Source organism: Sciurus carolinensis, unplaced genomic scaffold, assembly GCF_902686445.1.
Source record: "Sciurus carolinensis unplaced genomic scaffold, mSciCar1.2, whole genome shotgun sequence".
Taxonomy (NCBI): domain Eukaryota; kingdom Metazoa; phylum Chordata; class Mammalia; order Rodentia; family Sciuridae; genus Sciurus; species Sciurus carolinensis.
Window position 1 is genome coordinate 213158 of NW_025920289.1, and position 19979 is coordinate 233136.

The window sequence follows — 19979 nt, forward strand, 5'->3', positions numbered from 1 at the left end:
GCAAAGCATTGTTTTTGATTTTGTTTTTTGTTTGTTTGTTTGTTTGTTTTGCATTGGCAGTGCTCGACAGTGAACCCAGGCTCTCTAAGGCTAGGCAAGGGCTCTCTTACTGAGCTGCATCCCCAGCCTCGGCATCATTCTATGAATAATCCTCTATGCTCACCTGCTGTGCAGTTGATGGCAATGTGGACCGTCTTTAACTTTCCTGCTGTTTCTTTCAGATGTTTCTGTGTTCTCAGGGAAGAGTTACTTTAGGGAATTTTCCCAGAAGTAAACATTCAGGGTCACAAACCACATACATTTAAGTGTTCTAGATATTGAAGGTTGATTTCCCCAAAAGGATCTGCCAAATCACACCCTAAGAAGATGTTCCTGATAGTTACTGTTTCCCTACATCATCAGCAGGCTTCCCATCTTGAGACTTTTTCACTCTTGTTCATCTCCTGCAGGTGAAATACTATCTCATTGTTTTCCTCTTTGTAAATTGCCATGGATTTCTTGCTTCATGTGGGTGTATCATAAATGCAATCAACCATTCCCTTAATAATGGACATTCAGCTGGTTTCCCTTTTGTATGTGTGTTCATTTTGGACATTGCAAACAGTGCTGCAAAGAGGAAAACTGTACAAACATTTTTATGGACTGGAGTAGATCCATTTCCAAAACTTCCATTGCTGGGTCAAGTCAGCACTTTTTATTTCAAGAACTACTGACAAAAATTCTATACAAAATATTATAATGTTTTCAGTCCCACCTATTGCATATGGAAAAAGATACTTTTACTCATAGCTTTGCCAATAACTGATGAGATCCATCTTTTCAATATTTGACAATCAAAAAAATCCCTAAGTGAGATCTTAGTGCTGTTTTAATCTGCATTCCCCTGACCACTGAACAGTTAAGTATCTATGCATTGCCTGTTATTTAAATTGCCTGTTGTATGCTTTATTCTCTGTGGATTCTTTTATTATTATCTATAATATCTCTTACATATGTAAGTATGGTTTCTCTTTGCTTTTTGCCTTTGTCACAAAATATTTCAGTTTTAAAATTTTCTTAACTATATGTATTGTTTTTTCCTTTTTAACCTCTAGACTTCTTACCTTTGCTTAATAAAATCTTCCACACTCCAGTATTAAACAAATACTTCTGTGTATTTGCCTGATACTCTTATAATTTTGTTTTTAGTTAGACTCTTAATTCATCTACCCTGTGTCTTTATACATGATGTAAAGTAAGAGTCAAACTTTTCCAGCCTCATTTGTTATATAATACATATTTTGCTGCTCACTGGGGATGATACCCAAAGCACACAGCAGTCACAGGATGGCAGTTGTGTGCAAGGACCAAGAGCAGAGTGAGGGGCTCAGATCCCACTTATTCTGTGTCCTGTGGGCCTGAATTCCATCATCTTTAATGGGAAAAAATAATTACCTATATTGGTTCATTTTATGTTTCTATGATAAGATATCTCAGGCTGGGAATTATGTGGCTCATAATTCTGATAGCTGGTGGGCCTAAACAACGTGGCACCAACATCCTGGTGAGGAACCGCTGACTGTATCACAACATGGCAGAGAAGCAGAAAGGATAACAACTGTGAAGAGAAGGAGCCAAAGTGTGGGTGGTCTGACTTTATAACAAAACCAGCTCTCTTAAGAACTAATCCAGTCGCAGGAGACCTGACCCACTCCCTGGAGAGAGCATTAATCCATTCACAAGGGCAGAGTCCCCACTGACCCAAGGACTTTCCACTGGGCCCCATCTCTTAAAGGTCCCAGCACACTGGGTCAAGCTTCCAACACATGAACCTTTGGGGAATGAACCACACCACAGCACGACCTTGTAAGTATTTTGTTCACTTCTAATTTTAATTATACATAATAATGGAATTCATGGTGATATATTCATACACACACAAAGCATAATTTGTTTTATTTCATTCTCCTATGCCCTTCTTCCCTCCCTATTCTGCCCTCCCCTGACCGCCTTTCTCTAGTCTAATGGTCTCTCTTCTATTTTCATGAGGTTTCTCTTCTCTTCTTTTCTCTCTCTTGCTTTTATATATGAGAGAAAACTTAAGACCCTTCACTTTTGGCATCTGATTAATTTCACTTAGCACAGCATCCTCTAGTTCCATCCATGTTCTCGAAAATGACATAACTTTGTTCCTCTTTTTTCACTGAATAAAGCCAAGCCACATTTTATATATATATATATATATATATCACATTTCTTTATCCTTTTATCCATTGGTAGACACCTAGGTTAGTTTAATAATTCAGCTATTGTGAATTATGCTGCTATAAATACTTCATAAGTTTTTGAGATAACTAAATAGGTTTAATGATTTTACCTTGTATTGGCACCTTACTAAACTCTTTCATTGGTTCTAATCACTTCTTTACTTTTAGTTAAGTCTTTGTTGTTACTTATTTTGTCACATTATTAGAACAATAATTTTGTCTCTTATTTTCCTTATTTATGCCACTGTTATTCTTCATATCATATGGATGGAATCTCCAGAAGTTAATAGTGCTAATGATGAACACCCCTCTCAAATTTTTATATATTTGTTTAACATTATATTTACTATTGCTTTATAATGAGCACTCTTTAGTATAGTATTTCATGTTTCATTCAAATTAAATTTTTTTGTTTGTTTTTTGAGTTTTTTTTTAATTCTTTTTTCGTAAATAAATGGGATACACATTGTTTCTCAGTTTGTACATGAAGTAGAGGCATACCATTTTTGTAATCATACATTTACCTAGGTAATAGTTTTTGATTCATTCTGTTATTTTTTTTCTTCCCTCCCACCCCTTCCACCCCCTTATCCCTCTATACAGTTCCTCCTTCCTCCATTCTTGCCCCCCTCCCACCCCTTATTATGTGTCATCATCCACTTATCAGCCATCAAATTTAATTTTTATGTAGTTGAATTTGTTCAGTTAATTTCCTCAGAAGGGTTCATGGTAGTATATCTGAGTCTGTGCCTCACTTATCCCCACCAAACACTTGACTTGTAAGAAGATGATGTAAAAACATTGCCTGTAAACCTTTTACACAGACTTCCTAACTTCGCTGTAATAAACAAGAAATATATTAACAGTATAATTTTTCCTTTCTACCTTGGACTGAGAAAATTGAAATCATTTTTAGTTTAAGGACATTTTCTTCTATATCTTTGATTTTTTTTTTTAACTTCTCCATGTGTTCCTCTCTCATGTGGGACTTCTTACTGTTTGGATTTTAAATCTTCTGTGTCTGGGCTTCATGACTCTCATAGTTTCACTCTTGACTTCCATTTCTTTGTAGTTCTGTTCCACATTTGTGTTACATTTCCTTCTATTTTTGCATGTAACACTTCCTGCCCGTAAAATGTGCTCAAAATTATAGAATGAATTGATTTTGTCTTCTAAGAGACCAGTCATACTCAAAATGATTATTCTCTTTTTCCATTTCCCTATTAAATTCCTAACTTAGAAAACGTATTTTTTGGCTAGGGAAAGTCATTTTACATTGAATTGCACTATATGCATCTCCTTAAGATACTCTCTCTGTCTCTATCTCTTTTATCTATCTGTCTCTTTCTCTCTCTCTCTCTCTCTCTCTCCACACACACAACACACACACACACACACACACACACACACACTCATACACATGCACACATCTACAAATTAAATGTCTTTCCTGCTTCGTCCTTACTTCTGCCTAGTTGTTCCACTTGATCTTCCTCAGTGGCATGCTCTTGTTTTCTTTGCCTATTTATGTCGGGTGGCATGAGATCTTGGTTCCTGTGGGTCAACCTGTCAGGGTATCGCAGGCTTTAGCAGAAGGAACACGGGGTTTGGTTTCAGGGGCCAGTAGCAAACTTGCTGGCAAACTGTTCCATCTCTGCACGCAAGGACCCATCTTCTCTTAACCTTTCACTGTGGGGCATTTCTGCCCATTGGTACTGCAATCAAAGGAGATTGAGGAAGGACAGGCAGAGAGAAGCTTTTATCTGTTAGGAAAAGTTCTTCACTTTCTCTTGCATTAATGCTCTCAAGTTTTCCCCTCAGGAAATTAAAAAGGAAGGAGAGTCAGAAATTCAAGTGGAAAATCTGAAATCTCAGAATGTAAGTTTTGACTGGTTATGGTGGCACATGCCTGTGATCCCACGACTTGGGAAACTGAGATAGGAAGTTTGCAAATTCTAGGCCAGCCTCAGAAATGCAGTGAGCCCCTAAGCACTTTGGAAAACTCTGTCCTCAAAATTAAAAAAGAAAAAAAAGTCTGGGGATGTAGCTTAGTTGTTAAGTGTCCCTTAGTTCAGTCCCTGGTACCAAAAAAAAAAAAAAAGTAAATTTTGTTTTTAAATAAACACTGGTTCATTCTTCTTACCCCCCAAAAGGGACACCATTTTTGCTTTGTTTTGTCTTGTTTTTGCAGTTGAGGTTTGGCAAATAAATAAGCAGAAGAAAAGTAAAGTAGAAAAATAAAACATAAGTGTCCAGTGCTTTCAGTTTCAAGGGTACCCACGATCTCAAAATTCTTTTGGATTTAGTGCATGGCTCATTTTGGGAGGGAGCAATTTTAATTGTAATAATCTCTAAACCTGCTGTTGGCTGGTAGGTTAGAGAAGGCAACCCCTCTATAGTCTGTGCCTGGGGATTGTCACTCATTTCTCCACTGACATGTGGCCCTATTGTGAAGGCATCAGAACTGTCCCCTGTCTCCTTTCCCTTGACCACCACATGCAGAACATGCATACAGTCCAAGGGTGTACACTGATCAAGCTGAATGAACACTGGACACCCAAGTTGGTTGTGGCTTGGCAGCCTTAACACTTTTGCCTCCTGTGACCAGCAAGAATGGGCCTGTGCTATGGGATACATTGTTGTTTAAAAGTTGCCTCTAATAAGTGAGGTCTCCTGAGGCTTCCTTCACTGCTTCTGATGTACTAGTACACACCTATTCCGTCCACTATTCCTTGACTGTAAGCCAGGCTCAGATCTCCCCCTGTTATGGTCAGAGCACAGCAAAGTTGGCTGCCACAGGAAAGGGGTCCCGGTACCTCGCTGGATGCAGGGTCCATCTGCGATGTGTCAAGCACTAGATATACATATCAGACAACACAGGCAGACTTTGGCTGAGGGGAGCAAACCAAAGGTTAGTGTTTAACTCAGTTTTCTCCTTCTCATGCTAGATGGATGGAGTGGAACCCTGGCTTTCCCTTGAGTATCGATGCCAAGTGTCATAAGGATTTGCCCCGTGATATCCAATTTGATAGTGAGAAAGGCAGTGGACTTTGTTCTGAACTACTCCAAAGCAGTGAGTTTCTGAGAACTTAAGGATGCTGGGTGGCCCCTTTGGTGACCAGGGCTGCATGTGGGACCCTCTCTCCTTTCCTCACTGGGACTTTCGATTGGGTGAGTAGCACCCAATGCATTTGATTATATCCTGACCATAGAGTGAATTCTCAATGTACTACCACAGGATAACCTCTAGCACAGTCATAACCTGAGGATTCTAGACACAAGCCACTGCTGTGTTTTCACCCTGCGGGTGGGCATTATTGCTTGGAATATGCAGTTGCCAACCATATCTTATCTCCTCTATGGCCAAATCAAGTAGTCAGTGTCTAGGCACTGGATGGAGGGATGGAAGAAAGGAAGGGAGAGAGGGAGGTGAAGTGAAGGCCAGGAAGGCCTTTCTTATGTCTACTCAGTGTTCCTTAAGGTCATTGTCATCTCTGTATCTCAGGATCCTGGCACAGCAGCTGCCACAGAATAGGTGCTCAGTCAACTCTGTCAAAATGAATTGTGTGACCCTCCTGGCGACTCAGGGGCCAGTGTTGCTACCTCCAGGCTTCACGTTCACTGTGGGAAAAGACCACACTACTTATGACACAGGTAGCTTCTCCTCATGCATCTCCTTCATGGCTTGTAGCAACCAAGACCAGCGATTCTCAATCCTGACTACATTTAATATTATAGGTTCCTTACTGTTCTATCCCTCCCCATATAGATTATTGAACGATGGTCTTTGCATTGCTGACTGGGTCATATTTTAAATGTTCCTGGGAGAATCAAATGTGCAGCCAGAGTTAAAATCACTGGCCTAGAGGTTTCTGTGGGCCTAATCCACCCTCACACACCAGATGCATGTATGGATCAAGTCCATGTGCTGGGGGTCTCAGGGAATTTGTCCTGTTCTCTCAGCTCCATCATCTCTCCCTGGTACTAATGCTCTTGGGAACTCCCTTCTACCTGCTCCCCTGGGTTCCATATCACAACTTTGGGTGGCTTATAAATTATTGGAGTTTCTTTATATAAAAGCAAATATAATTCTTTCACTCTCCTCCCTGAAATCCTTCAGTGATTGTCCCAATTTCAGGATGAGAGCCCAGGTGTGTCTATCTAGGTTTCAAGATACATTCAAGTGGACCTGCCATACCCAGCCTTCTCTCCTCCGAACCTGCCCAGGGCTGCTCCAGCTACATGAATCCAGAATTATCTATAGGGCATCTCTGTGGCCCCATATCTTTTCCCATGTTGTTTCCTCTGCCACAAACACCATTCCCATTTCTTTGCCAGTGTGTGGGTAACAGACCCTTCTGCCCAGAAGCTCCTGCCTAGTCCCTGGGCCCAGTGAGGTCTCCCTCCTGTGCTGCTACACCCCACCCACACTGGTCACCAGCCTTTCAGTAACACTGCAGCCTATCTTTTCCCATGTCATCTTGGGCACTCAGCCTCTTGAATAATGGACTGTTTGGCAGGAAAAAAGCAAAGAAATCCTCAGATGGGCCCTTCAGCTCCTCCTACCACAGCATAGCTGGGGCAGTCAGCTGAGCACTGACTCTGTGCTGGCAGGTTGGACCCAGATCCATGAGATCAAAGAGACAAGAGGACTTTCCCCTGAGCCACGTGGGCTGAATCTTAGGGAGGCAGAGGCAACTCAGAGGAACCCACCCTACAGGGGCACATGGGAGAGGGCTCTTGCTAGTGTGGGCAATCCTAAAATGTTGTCTAGTTTCTCTGAGCCTCGATGTTGTCCTCTGGAAAAGAAGGACAGCTCCTACTCAGGATTATGAAACTGAAATTGAGCTACTTAAGCCATCCCAGCTGACACATGGAAGGGTACCCCTAAAAATTCTAGTCTTCGCCCATCCTTAATAACTGGAGTGAGACTCACTGGGTGCTTCTCCAGCACCACCTGGCCACTGAGCAGCTGCCCCCTCAGACAGGAGTACATAAAGAGACTCTCTCCACCTGGAACATTCTCTTACTGATGGGGCCCAGGAAGGCTTCACAGCCAAGGGACATTTGGCCTGGCTTTGTTGCTGGCCAGGCAAACACACGTGGGGTCCTGACAATAGGCTGGGGTGCTGGGATGGGGACAGCACCATTTGCAAAGGTGTGCCATGGCCAGGTCAGACCTCCTGGGGAACACAGTGGGTTGTGAAAGTTCCTCGTGGATTCAAGGGAGGAGCAGCTTGTGTGTCTATCCAACTATGCACTCACTGTTTGGAGCCTGGAGAGTAGAGACAGAGCACCACAGAGGGGGCAGATTTTTAGTGGAGGAAGTAAAACTCAGAGCCAGCATGGAGCAGAGGGAAAACCCCAAGGCTGAGGCCTGAGAAGTGACCACAAAAGGAATGGAAAGGAGGGAAGCTGAAGAAACTCATTCACATAACTGTGGAAAGCAGAGCTATGAGTTTTGCATGGGAAAGAGACCCTGTTTTTGCCACCCCACCTCAAAAACCAATTGGCCCCATGTCACTGAAGTACTGTTAGATAAAAGCATTATCCCCTTAACTTCACAAATGCTACCCCTAAATGCTGAACTTCTTGGAAATTTAAAAATAATCCTGTCCTTCTGCTAACATTGTCTATAAGATGTATTTCCATGTATCAGCTCTATTTCCTTACACTGAGTTTTGTTATAAAATCAGAGGTGTGTCAACCAGAAAAACAGCTGGGAAAATGTAGGGGAAGAAATCCCATCTGAAAGTTGGGATAAGCCTGGAAGATTTAAATTTGATTTGCCAAGATTACAAAGCATAGAGTTTCCCTAAGAAAGCATTTGTTCAATAGATTAATTTGGAAATCATTGCAAATTCTTCAGCAGTGCCTCTCATGCCATGGTGGCCCCTCGATATCTTTGGAGAGTATGTTTCAAGAGCCCCAGTAGTTGCCTGAAATTTTGGATAGTACTGAACCCTATACATACCATGGTTTCTCCTGTTCATACACACCTATGATGAACTTCTACCTTGTCAAATTAAATGGGGCACTTTGCAGCTTCTCTTTGGCATATGGAAATTATCTGCATTATTCCTTTTGCACTTTGGGACCCTTATTAAGTAAAACAAGGGTTGACCACAATCACTGTGACACCACACAGTAAATCTTATATCTGAGATGGCTATAAAATGACAAATAGGTGGGTGCTCTGGATAAAAGAATGATTCATATCCTGGGTGGATGGAACAGGATGGCAAAAAAGACTGACTAAGTTCTTGATCCTGTCTTCCTGTTGCATATGTAGACTAGAGTGAGGGAATCAGATGAAAAATAGAGCCTTCCAGAAGAGAAGATGTGCAAGCTGAGTGATGAAGGGTGAATAGACATTTGCCATGATGATTGGATGGAAGGAGTGGAAACAGATGACCACTCTGTGGAAGTAAGATTCACAGCAATCCAGGAGGACCAGGGTGGGGGCTTGTGTAGAGAAGTGGGGCTAAGGCTGCCAAGGTAGGAGACTGACAAGGAGTCTCTCCTCTACCTGGGTAGGCATGACCATGGCAGTTGGAAGCAGGGGCAAAGTCCAAGGGGCAGAGAATGTCAAAGGGCAGACATTTAGTGTTAAGAAAGGACAGATCACTTGTCAGAAGCTTCCAGAGATTAGAGGAGCTCAGAGCTAATCAGTATCCTTTGGCTGTGATCACTCTGAAATATTAGTTCCAGGGGCAGAGAACACAGGGGTAAAGAGGAGTTCATATGTAAATTTTTCTATAAATTGGGTGCGAAGGGCAGGAAGGAGTCAAATGAATTAGATAGAAGGACCAGGGGAAGGGAAAGAGCCCAGTACTAGCTGCTAACCAACTTTATAAATAGTTTCCATAGAACACAAGGGCCTGGGTTGTAGACTTTGATGTTAATCAGCAAGTGGTAACCATGGTAATGGTCACTATATCTATTGACAGATAGCCATGCTTATGTACATCATGTCAGCCCTGTGAGACAGTGAGCATCTTTATGTCCTTTTCATAGAGGAGGTAACTATGGCACTGTGAAGGTAAGTGGCTTACTCAAGTCCGTGTGGCTAGGAAGTGCTGGAACTGGAATTTTAGACCAGACCCTTATGTTCTGTGCTGATCTGTACTCCTCAGCTGCCCTCTCTCCTGTGCCTGGGTGGACTACCAACAGGAACAATCTTGTGTTCAAGATTCTTGTGTTCAGACCCTCAGCACATCATGGGGGTGCAGGGGAATCTGGCACCCTCTGATACAATCCCCAGTCTGATAGGGAGACCCTCAGCATTCATGGATCTTGAGGATGGAGTGCTGAGAAAGTGCATATCCAGGGTCCTGTCCCCCATGGATGATGCTGTGGAAGTACTTCTCTGCCCATGATGAACTAGTCCCCGTGGTAGAAGACTGAAACTTGTGACTGAGGTCACCCAGGAGGCCTTCCCCATTGAGTCTCTGCACAGCTTTGTTTCCTCCCTACTTCTGGGTAACTGAAGTATTTCCTTTGAGTCACCTGCTGTGCCTGGAAGGAGGCCAACCCTCTTCTGTAAGCTTTGTCCCCCACTCCAAACAGCAAACTGTGAAATGGAAAGTGGAGAAGCTGTTAGAAGGAAAAAAGCAGGGGCAGGCAAAGGAGGCAAGAGTTCCTGCCTTTCTTGGTACCAACAGCTGGTGTCCAGCCCAGGCCAGCAGCTCAGCATAGGAGAAAGTCATAGACTCAGACAGTCTGGGCTCCTCTCTGGATCCATATTTATGTGTCCACATCTTCCCCTGGCTGTGTTGCTACCTCATGGTGTCATTATCTGGCAGTGTTTTTACCTGGCTATGCCCTTACCTTGCTATGCTCTTACCTGGCTATGTAACCTTGAATAAACCAGGTGTCCTCTCTGGGCTTCGAGTTTTCTTTTGTGCAAAAACAGTTCTTTAAAGTCCCAAATATTTCTGTTGTCTATAAACGTATAGGAATATTTTGCTTCCAGCATACATGTAAATATTTTCCCTCTCAACACCACTTCTTCCTGAATCTGTAGCTTCCTCTGAGTACTGCCACACCCCTCCCTATTTCAGTGCCAACTTTCTGTTTTGAGGTCAGAAAGACCCAGCTGGGAAGACATGACTCACTTCCAGTTCCCCACATACTCCCCCAGGCATAGGACCTTATTCTTGGGCACCATCCAGAACTGAGCCATCCTTGAGCCCCAGTAGGATCTTAGGAGGCTGGAAAAGCTTCTCTCTTCCAGAAATAAGTCCTTTTCTACATCCAGACTGATACCAGATGCCACAGTGAGATATACTCCTCTAGCTTCACAAGGGTTTCTGTCCAGGACACTGGATATTGGGTGAGGAAGGAGATAATGAGACTGAAGGGAGTCAAGCTGGGGAGTTCTGTGACCCTGACTGTATCACCATCATGCTGGTGAGGTTGCAGCAGCCTGCCCTGAAAAGTAGGACAAGCGTAGGTGGAAAACCTCTGCCCTCCACAAGGGAAGGGCAAGGAAAAGACGAGGAGGCATCTGTCTACAGCTCTGAGGTGCTGTACATCTACTGTGTGCAGTCACCACAAAGCCAGCCACACTGCCCAGGCTGTGCTCCAGCAATTTGCACCAACACGTTCCCTCGATAACCTGACACTCACAAACGTCTCCAGCCTCCATGCTCCCATGAACTTCTCCTGAGCAGCACAGGCGTCCCCTCCTAGGGGACAGAATGGCCAGTACAAAGAAGAGGATCATCTGCTGAACTGCAGAAGGAGTCAAAAGGAACTCACATGACCTTCCTGGGCCTGTTGAGGCTGGGAGAGCTCCCAGCATCCCCTGCTTGCCCACAGAGTTCCTTTAGTGTCTCTGACTGCTTCATGCATGTCCATGGGGTGTCTCCCCTGGGACAGCAGACCTTGACATCCCTGAGTCCTCTGTTCCATCAATCAAATTCATCTGGACAGAATTCTGCAGCCTCAGTCCTTGGGTTTCGCTGGGTTGGGAGATTCAAGGAGGCTGCTGAACTCCCAACCTTGCCCCTGACAAAACTCCTTGTATGTTGGTAGCTGGGTCATAGCCAAATCAATACGCAAGGTCAGAGTCCAACCAGGGTGCTGGGCTCTTGGTGTTCAGGGCTGCTTCTCTGGATGGACTTGGCTTTGCCCGTCACCCATGGAGGGTGGTGGGTAGGAGGAGAACCCACTGGAGGAACTCCACTACATGGTCCCCTCCACCAGGTATCTAGGGCACCTCTCAGTTAATAAGGCAATGTTCTCTGAGTCCCTCTGCATGCTGGAAGGCCTGGGCTCTGTGCTGAGTCATGCGGGCATGCCCTTGCCCTTGGGGTGCTTAAGGCATCAGGCAAGTATTCAAGGTCCTGAATTGTACCTAAGCTGTGATGAGCGCTGCTTAACACAGGAGAGAGAGCACCAGCCTGGGGAAAGGGAGACTTCTCTGAGAAAGGGACACCTTCCCTGAAATAGAAGGAAAGTGAGGTGAACACTGGTTGAGCCCTCCAAACACTCTAACTCATGTGGTCAGTAGGAGGATATTTTAATCCTGAGGTGCTGTGATAACAAAATACTCCAGGAATTTCTTTCTCACAATTCCAGAAGCTGGAAGTCTTAAGATGAAGGTGACAATACATTTTGGTTCTGTCAAAGGTTTTTTTCCTGGTTTGTTGATAATAATCTTCTTATGATATGGATGAGGGAGAGAGAAAGCCAGCAAAGTCACTGGTGTCTCTTTTATAAGGGCATTAACCCTCATAAGGACCCCATCAAAATGTAATTACCTCCCCAAAGTCTCACTCGTCTCTTTCAAAAATTATTTTATTGGCTTATTTTAGTTACACAAGACAGTAGAGACCATTTTGATATAATTATACAAGTGTGTAATATATCTTATTCTAATTAGGACCCCAGTCTTGTGGATGTACACTCATCACTTAGTACTATCACACTGGAGGTTAGGGCCTCAACAAAGGAATGGGAAGGGCACAGTTCAGTCCATAGAAGAGAAGAAAGAGAAGTGTAGACCATCCCAATCAGGGGGAACCCTTCAAGCAAATGACAAAGCAAGTGGAGAGACCTGAACTCTGAGAGGCCGTCAGAAGCATGCCAAAGGAGTGGGAAGAAAGCCCTGACAGTGGGAGGAAACAGGGTAAATTGTATTCTCATTACTTTCAGCTGTGTGTGCCAGAGAGACAAACTGAGGCAGAGTGTATCACGGTGAGAAGTAGCCAAGACTCCCAGGCTCTGTCCTGTACCCTGCTTGGGTCATGTAGGAAGACAGAAGATTCTCTCTTCTTCTTCACCTTTCTGGATGCATCCCACACACTACCTCCTCAGTAAAGCCCCTGGGATTACTCAGGCCACTCACATCTAGCTTCTTTTACCTAAATATTGCATTTTGAATTTAGTAAGCTCTTGTCTTGGGTTTTTATTTTCTTGTCCTGTGTAATGAGCATTTGAACTTGTGCCCTTCTAAGTACCACACACAGAGCCAGGGTTAGGCAGAAGGTAACTAAGGATCATCTCAATTGAATCCATCCCTCCAAATCCAGACTGTTAGGTTGAATAGCTGCACAGAAGGTATAGCATTTTGTCCCTGGGAGCTTGCTCAGGAACTGATCCACTCAGTGGTGGTAGCAAATGACTGATGAGTGAATGCATGGATATATGCATGGATGGGATGCAAGGCACTAGGCTGTTTGGGAGGGAACTGACCTGACCTCTTCCATAGGTGAAGTACAGTAGGAGGAGCATCAGGTGTAGGTGCCAGTTTCTGTCCTGGTTCCACGAAACCATCACCTCCTGCTGGAAGCTCTTGGGAGTGTCATAAAGATCCTGAGGGGATGTGTGGTGGAATGTGTGAGGGTGACCTGTCTTCTGGTCTGCAGAATGGAGAATTTGTTCATCAACCGTTTCATGCACATGTTCCAGTCATCCTGGAATGACTTTGCTGACTTTGAGAAAATCTTCGTCAAGATCAGCAACACTATTTCTGGTGAGTGTGCCTTTGGGACTCTTGCAGTACTGGGGAGGGGGATGCTGTTTTCCTGTTCAAGTCATGCCAGGAAATTGGCAAGGGCATGCCACCACATCTTCCAGGCTAGCACCTGCTGTATCCCATGCCACTTGCCTCACTTGTGGTTACCCTCACTTCCCAAGGTTTCTCCTCCTTGAACATTCAAGCTCATACACCCTCAACCTCATTTTGCCATCAAAAATTTCAGAAATTGGTATTTTTCTTTATCTGATATGGAACTATTTTTCACAGATATCAATAATTCATGGTGCTTCTGGACACAGTAATGTCAAGACTTAGCTTTGTTTCTTTAAGCATTTATATAAATCAAAGTTGGACCATTTGAACTAGGATGTGTTTTGTTAGAATACTGGCTTGGTAATTGGCAGTAATGATATCAGAAGGAAACAGTCACCGAAAGTTAAAGAGACGAGTGGTTGAATAAAAAGCAGATGAAATCAGCACACAGGGAAATGACTTTGGTCAACACCACTCCAGTATCCCCTCTGCTCCCCTCATCTCCCTCCATGATGGGCTAAAGGACCTGAGTTCTTGAGAGAGGGATGGGTATTTTGGGAGGCTTGTGAGCCACTGAGAGCCAGTTCAGGGAAGACAGGGTGGCATCGTAGCCTGAACCAGTAGCTGGCAGAGGCACATAGTTGGGCATGGTTAGTGAAGCCTGTGGCCAGCATGCTGTCCAGTAGTGCCCAGGAGAGGAGACCCAGCAGATACTCTGCTCTAGGATAAGGGTCAAGGGGACTGCCTTCTGCTCAGGGCTTATGCTGGGCCTCATTTCTCTCCCCAGAGCGGGTCATGAACCACTGGCAAGAAGACCTCATGTTTGGCTACCAGTTTCTGAATGGATGCAACCCTGTGCTCATCAGGCGCTGCACAAAGCTGCCTGAGAAGCTCCCAGTGACCACGGAGATGGTGGAGTGCAGCCTAGAACGGCAGCTCACCTAGAACAGGAGGTCCAGGTAGGGACGCTTTGTCACCAGAAGACACTTCCTACTAGCCAGTTCTCACTAGTACCCAGACCACTATCTCCAGACCTGTCTGGTCAGCGATGGCATGAGGTCAGTGACTACTTTCTTTTCCTGGCAGCAGTACTAATGAGATTCCTGGTCATTGTGCAAACTGTCTTATGCAACATCAAAAGAGGAATTAAAGGTGATGTTTCTCCATGGTGCTCACATTTGTGGGAGTATATTGTTAATTTTGATACCAATAATTACAAGAGCTACCCCGACTCGGGGCCTCTGCTAGGCAAACCATTGTGACAGATGCTTTCCATCAAATGATCATGCACCTTGTGAAGTGAAAAAACTTGAGAAAGAAGCATGCTTTGTTTAAGAAAAAAGGTTAGAGCTGAAAGAATTCTTTACAATCTAATTAGAAATGTTAGTGCCATCTGCTCCTGCCTCATCCTTCCCCAATACTTCTCTAGGTCCTCAGGAGAGGAGGTGAAGGCTCAGCTCCCCATCTTAGGATCCAAAGAGCTGACATAGTCTTGAGACAGAAAGGTTTCAAACCACTGGAATCTAACATCAGGCACCTTCCACGAGATGGACTGCTGGTCTCAACCATCTCATCCTTTGCCTCTTTCTGGCATACTGGGCTTCCCACCACCCAGCCCCTGCTACCCATCCCCAGCTGTCCATTTGGCCTCTGCTGCTCGTGATCTTGTGTGCCTACCTAATTTTGGGGATCTAGACAGACATTCCATCCCCAACATCCTGCACACCTGACTCTGAAGGGCCACCCACCCTGCCAAAGTCCCTGGACAGGGTCCCTGCCCCATTGCAAACAGTGCTAGCCTCCTCCTTCTGCCTTGAGCCCCAAGACATTACTAATGCCAGACTCAGAACTTTGACATGATGATGACAGAAACAAAATAAAGTCACACAAGTACAAATAGGCAAAGTCTTTATTGGGCTTCTACTTAATGAATGAGACAACTCTGATAAAGTATCAGGCTGGTTCCCTGGAATAAAAGAGGAGAGCTGATTAATGGCTGCTTGCAGGGGTGGGCTGGGGATTAGGACATTAATTGGCCTTACGTATGACCTGTGAGGGTGCTTCAACTCTACCATCTCTTCCCTGTGATAAGGATGAGTTAGGTGAAAGCACCTGGCTCTAATGATGCACCTGGTACTGTTTGAGGATGAATAAATAAGTCACATTTGGAATCTAACAAACTGAGTTAAGGTCGAATCTTTTAATGGTTGTCAGGCTATGAGCCAAAGTCCAGGAGTACCTTTGCCCTTTGTTCCTACGGTGGCCCCTGTCTCATTTACCCAATCACGCAAACAACTGATGATAACAACAATACACACCCAAAAACACACACAAAACCCACCACATATATACAACACAGTATTTCTCTGTAGATCTAATTGCCAGATGTGGTAACATTGACTTAGAGGCTGTAAGTTTTAAACTTCAAATCAGAAAATCATAGCTCTCTAAAAGCCAGAGAATACTGGAATTGAAAAGAATTGAGCAGTCATTGCGCCCTCTGACCAACCAAGAAGGGACACTTAGTGACCTCCCAAATAAAGCCACAACCTCCCACTGCTGCCTCCAGGTCAGGTGGTTACAGGCCATCTCTCCTTTGAGGTGACCCTCCTCATGGTCACTCAGTGTGCTTTGGATTATGAGACAATAATCTAATGATCTAATAGCCACCAGTGATTAGACTTTTACATCTAATCACTCCCCTGTCTTTTACATGGCCCTCTTCCACACAGCAACATCATTGTTAATTCCCACATTCATGCCACCTTTCTTTGGCAGACTCTTAGCACTCTCTGGTAAACTTGTGAACTATTAAAACTCCCAAATTGTTAAAGTGTTTCTTTTTAAAAATTTTCTCCTGTGCAATTTATTTTTGGAACATAAATAGAAATTCTATCCTATTGTTGGTTTGGGGGTTTTTGTTTTCTGATACATGTGTGTGTGTGTGTGTGTGTGTGTGTGTGTGTGTGTTCCCTTGCACGCACAGGTGTGTATGCATTCCTGCTGTTGGTTTTGATTCATTATTCTAACTCTTCAGGATTGCTTTATTTTTTAGATTTTATATCAGTCACAAAAATCAAATCAATCTGACTTTCTCCAAGAAATGTACTGGTTCAAAGCAGAGCTAATGGACTCAGGTGTAGCTGGATCAGGCTCAGATGATATATTGGCTTTCTCTCTTCATTGTTCAACCCTCTGCCTCTGACGGACTTTTTTCTTAGAATGGTCTCTTTACCTGGATTTAAAAGTGATAGTTTCAGGCTTGGTTTCCACCAATTTAGTAAATACATCCCTCCCGCCTCCCAACATTCCCAGCTAACCCCAACAAAGGTCCAGGTTTGAATCCTGAGATAATCCCCTGAACCAATCACCACTGCCAGTAAAATGGAATTTGCTGACCAAAAGAGGACCCAGATCCTAGGGCAGGCCAGAATATCCATGTCTCTGGAAAAATCCTGGTGTCTCAGAACTGAGATAGGCCCTGTTTTCCAAAAGGATGTCTTGGGATAAAAGATATGTCCCAGATTCCAGGCCTGCTGGTTCCTAGACCTGGGTGTCTGGGAACTCCCTTTGGGGTATGATATTGGGTTATCTGTTTCAAGGTCGGATTCGCAGCTTTTCCTTCTGGGAAGTCGGCATTAAACTGTTCAGCACGTCCTAGAAGCCCAGCCAGCCCTGCTCCTCACTTTTCAATAGGCCCAAATCCTTGACAAGATGTTCGGATGGTCCAAAACCCGCCCTCCCCATTTTGAGGGCACTAGAATGACATGTCCAGAGTACATTCCTAATGTCAGACAAGAAAAGCAGGGCAGTGGCAATGGCGGTGGCAGGCTCTGGGGCGTCCTCTCGTGCCTCGCTAAGATACCGCAGCTGGTGTTACCGCGCATGCGCAGTTGGCGCAGCTGCCTCTGCCGCTGAGCTGTGGATCCGCTGAGCCACCAGAGCAGGCAGTGGTCACTTGGTGATGTCTCCAGACATTTCAGACCCTAAAACCTTCCCAGCTGGGACGTCCTTGACCCCAGCTGAACTCCGCCTTTCTGCCGGAGCCGGCGACCTTCCGCTGCACCCGATCCTCTCTGGCTCCCTCTAGAGGACTCCTGGTGCAGTAGTCACAACAGATGTCCACCGCCCGGATCACAGGAGCGCTTGTTTTGCATTGGGATGTGTTCAAAACTGCAGAAAAGGGCACGCATCTGGAGTCAGCAAGCCCTATGGATTTCTACCAAGTGACTCACCATGTCGCCAGCCTCAGACCAGGAGGTCACAAAACTTGTCAACCCTGCAGACCCTCCCACTGAATCGACCCCTTTTCTCCATTCCCTACCTAGTTCTCCTTCCCTCTCTAGGGGGACTTTTGCCAGAGGTGGAGGTGGGGGCTCCCACAATGGCTACTTTGCCTAGTTTTAAACTTTATGCACCACTTTTTGGTATATGACTTCTCTCATCCATTTAATCTAAACTTTGCCTTCTTTTTATAAAACTGACACCCTTTCACCGTCTTTCATGAAGGTCAAGCTTGTTTCAGGTACAACAAATGCAGAATTAGCTGCTGTCAGTTTTTTTTCTACTTGTGAAAATACTCCGTGTGAGTGAACCTTTGAATTAGAGGCCAAAAGAACTATAAATTTTGAACTCCTGGGAAAAGAGAGGGCTCCCAAAGACCATCATTTTCTACCCCTGACCCAATCTGACTCTTAGGTTCATCTCTGCTGATAGTGATTTGGATTGTTCTGCCTCCTGCAGCAAGGGAACATTTTCATTGTGGACTATGAGCTGCTGGATGGAATTGATGCCAACAAAACAGACCCCTGCACACATCAGTTCCTAGCTGCTCCCATATGCCTGCTGTATAAGAACCTGGCAACAAGATTGTCCCCATTGCCATCCAGGTAGGCTTCCTGTCTCCAATTTTTCTGGACCTCTCTGCCCTCAGAGGTGGGGGTGGGGATGGGAGTCTGGGGGAGGAATTTCCTGGGCAACTTCATCTGTATCTCCAGGACAGGGAAACAGCTCTCCTCTGTGGTCATAAGGAAGGTGCTGAAACTGAAGGAAAAATAAGACATTAGGACTTTTTTGCCTCTGTGGGTGGGTCACCACCATCATGGAGGAAGAGAGGGCTCCATTCTTCCAGTCATACTTGATAAATCCCTGGCAGGGTGAGACATGCTGTGGAGGACCTGCCCTGGAATGACAGCACCCTAACCAGGGCCTCCAAATCAAGGTGCCCACAGGGGTCAGGTAGGTGAAGTTGAGAATTGATCTGGAGATTGAGGCCACCAAGAGGTGCCATGGGCACAAATGTCAGAAAGTGGGACAGCCCTGGGACACCTTTCTTGATGCCTAAGGTTCTTGCATTCTCAAAAATAGTGGAGGATGGAGGAAACAGTCTGGAAGAAGCAGTTCTGCACAAGGCTTCATCTGTCCTGCACAATGGGAGCAAGTACATAGACAGCAGGGACCAGGACCAGAACAGGCAGGACAGAACTAAATATAGGCCCCCTGGCGGTGGTAGAGAGAATGCATAGGACCCCGAGGGTGGGAGGATAGGCAGTTGCACATTCAGTAAACAATGCCTATGCACTGGACACTGGATGTTAAGAGCATATGGCAGCTGCATTTGTCAGGCACTGACTATACTCCAAGACCATCTAAGGGTTACCTGCCCAGTCCTCAAAAACTTACTCTCAATTCTGAAATCTAAAAAATTCTGAAAGCTGTATTTCAAAACCTTATAGCAAATAAACCTTCTCTGAACCAAAAAGAAAGGTTATTTGGAGTCCCCTCCATTCCATGTGATATGTAAATGGAGTGCTGCAGAAATTGTACTGTAATATAAAATATTATGTTATTCCAGACCCAGAGAAGGTGGGCCAGTCACCTAAGGAAGTATACCCACTGCTAAAATTAAAAAAAAAAAAAAAAAAAAAAAAAACTCTGAATTCTAAAGCACATTTGGCCCCTGGGGTTTCAGACAGGAAATTGTCTTCATTCAAGTGGATCATTTTCCTCAGATAAGGAAACTGAGGCACAGGTGTACACCATCAACCACAGTGCTGGGATGCAAGCCAGGTCATCTGGCTAGAGATTCCCATTCTTCCCCCAGTCTCCCAGGGGCACATCTCCCCACCCCTAGGAGCCCCCAGTGTGTTATCAGAGAGAGGCCCTATGCCTGAGAAAGTGAGGCAGAAGGTGAAGGGACAGGTAACATAAGGGAAGAAATCATCACTGGGAGATGCCAGAAAAAGGACTGGTTGCCACTGACAGATGCCTCCAGGGGAGCCTGTCCAGGGGAGAGGCTTAAATCCCAGCTCTGCCACTTGACAGCAGGTACTGGGACCCTGGGCAAGCCGTAGGGGCTTCTGAGTTTCTCTCCTCTCCTGAAAATGCAAATTTTGCACACTGTAAAGACCCATGTGATACATAAAGGTACCAAAGGGAATTTCACCTTTATGTAAATGTAGAAGAAAGGAAGTTTTGTAGAGTAGAGGAGGGAAGATATGGGAAAAGAGGAGGGAAGGAAAAGGGGAGTAGAAAATGGGGATTAGAATCAAATTGGTTACATGTATGATTTGGTCAAAATGAACCCCAAAACAGTGTATAATTATAAAACAAAACATGTAAATGAATGCCAGAGGACAATAAATATGAAATCTGGTTCTGAGAGGTCCAAAAGAAAAAAAACAAAAAAACAGAACTTCTCATTAGGCTGATGG

At 44.7% G+C, this 19979-nt stretch overlaps 1 protein-coding gene across 1 annotated transcript in view; it reads left to right on the top strand.

Annotated features, from left to right (window-relative positions):
- The window catches only part of LOC124975507 (polyunsaturated fatty acid 5-lipoxygenase-like), a 59893-nt gene that overhangs the window by 28907 nt on the left and 11007 nt on the right, over window positions 1–19979 (top strand). Inside the window, 8 exon segments of the mRNA XM_047538192.1 lie at window positions 5195–5288; window positions 5290–5319; window positions 11835–11840; window positions 13128–13227; window positions 14054–14203; window positions 14206–14225; window positions 18010–18124; window positions 18127–18155. Coding sequence (XP_047394148.1) covers window positions 5195–5288; window positions 5290–5319; window positions 11835–11840; window positions 13128–13227; window positions 14054–14203; window positions 14206–14225; window positions 18010–18124; window positions 18127–18155 — 544 coding nt within the window.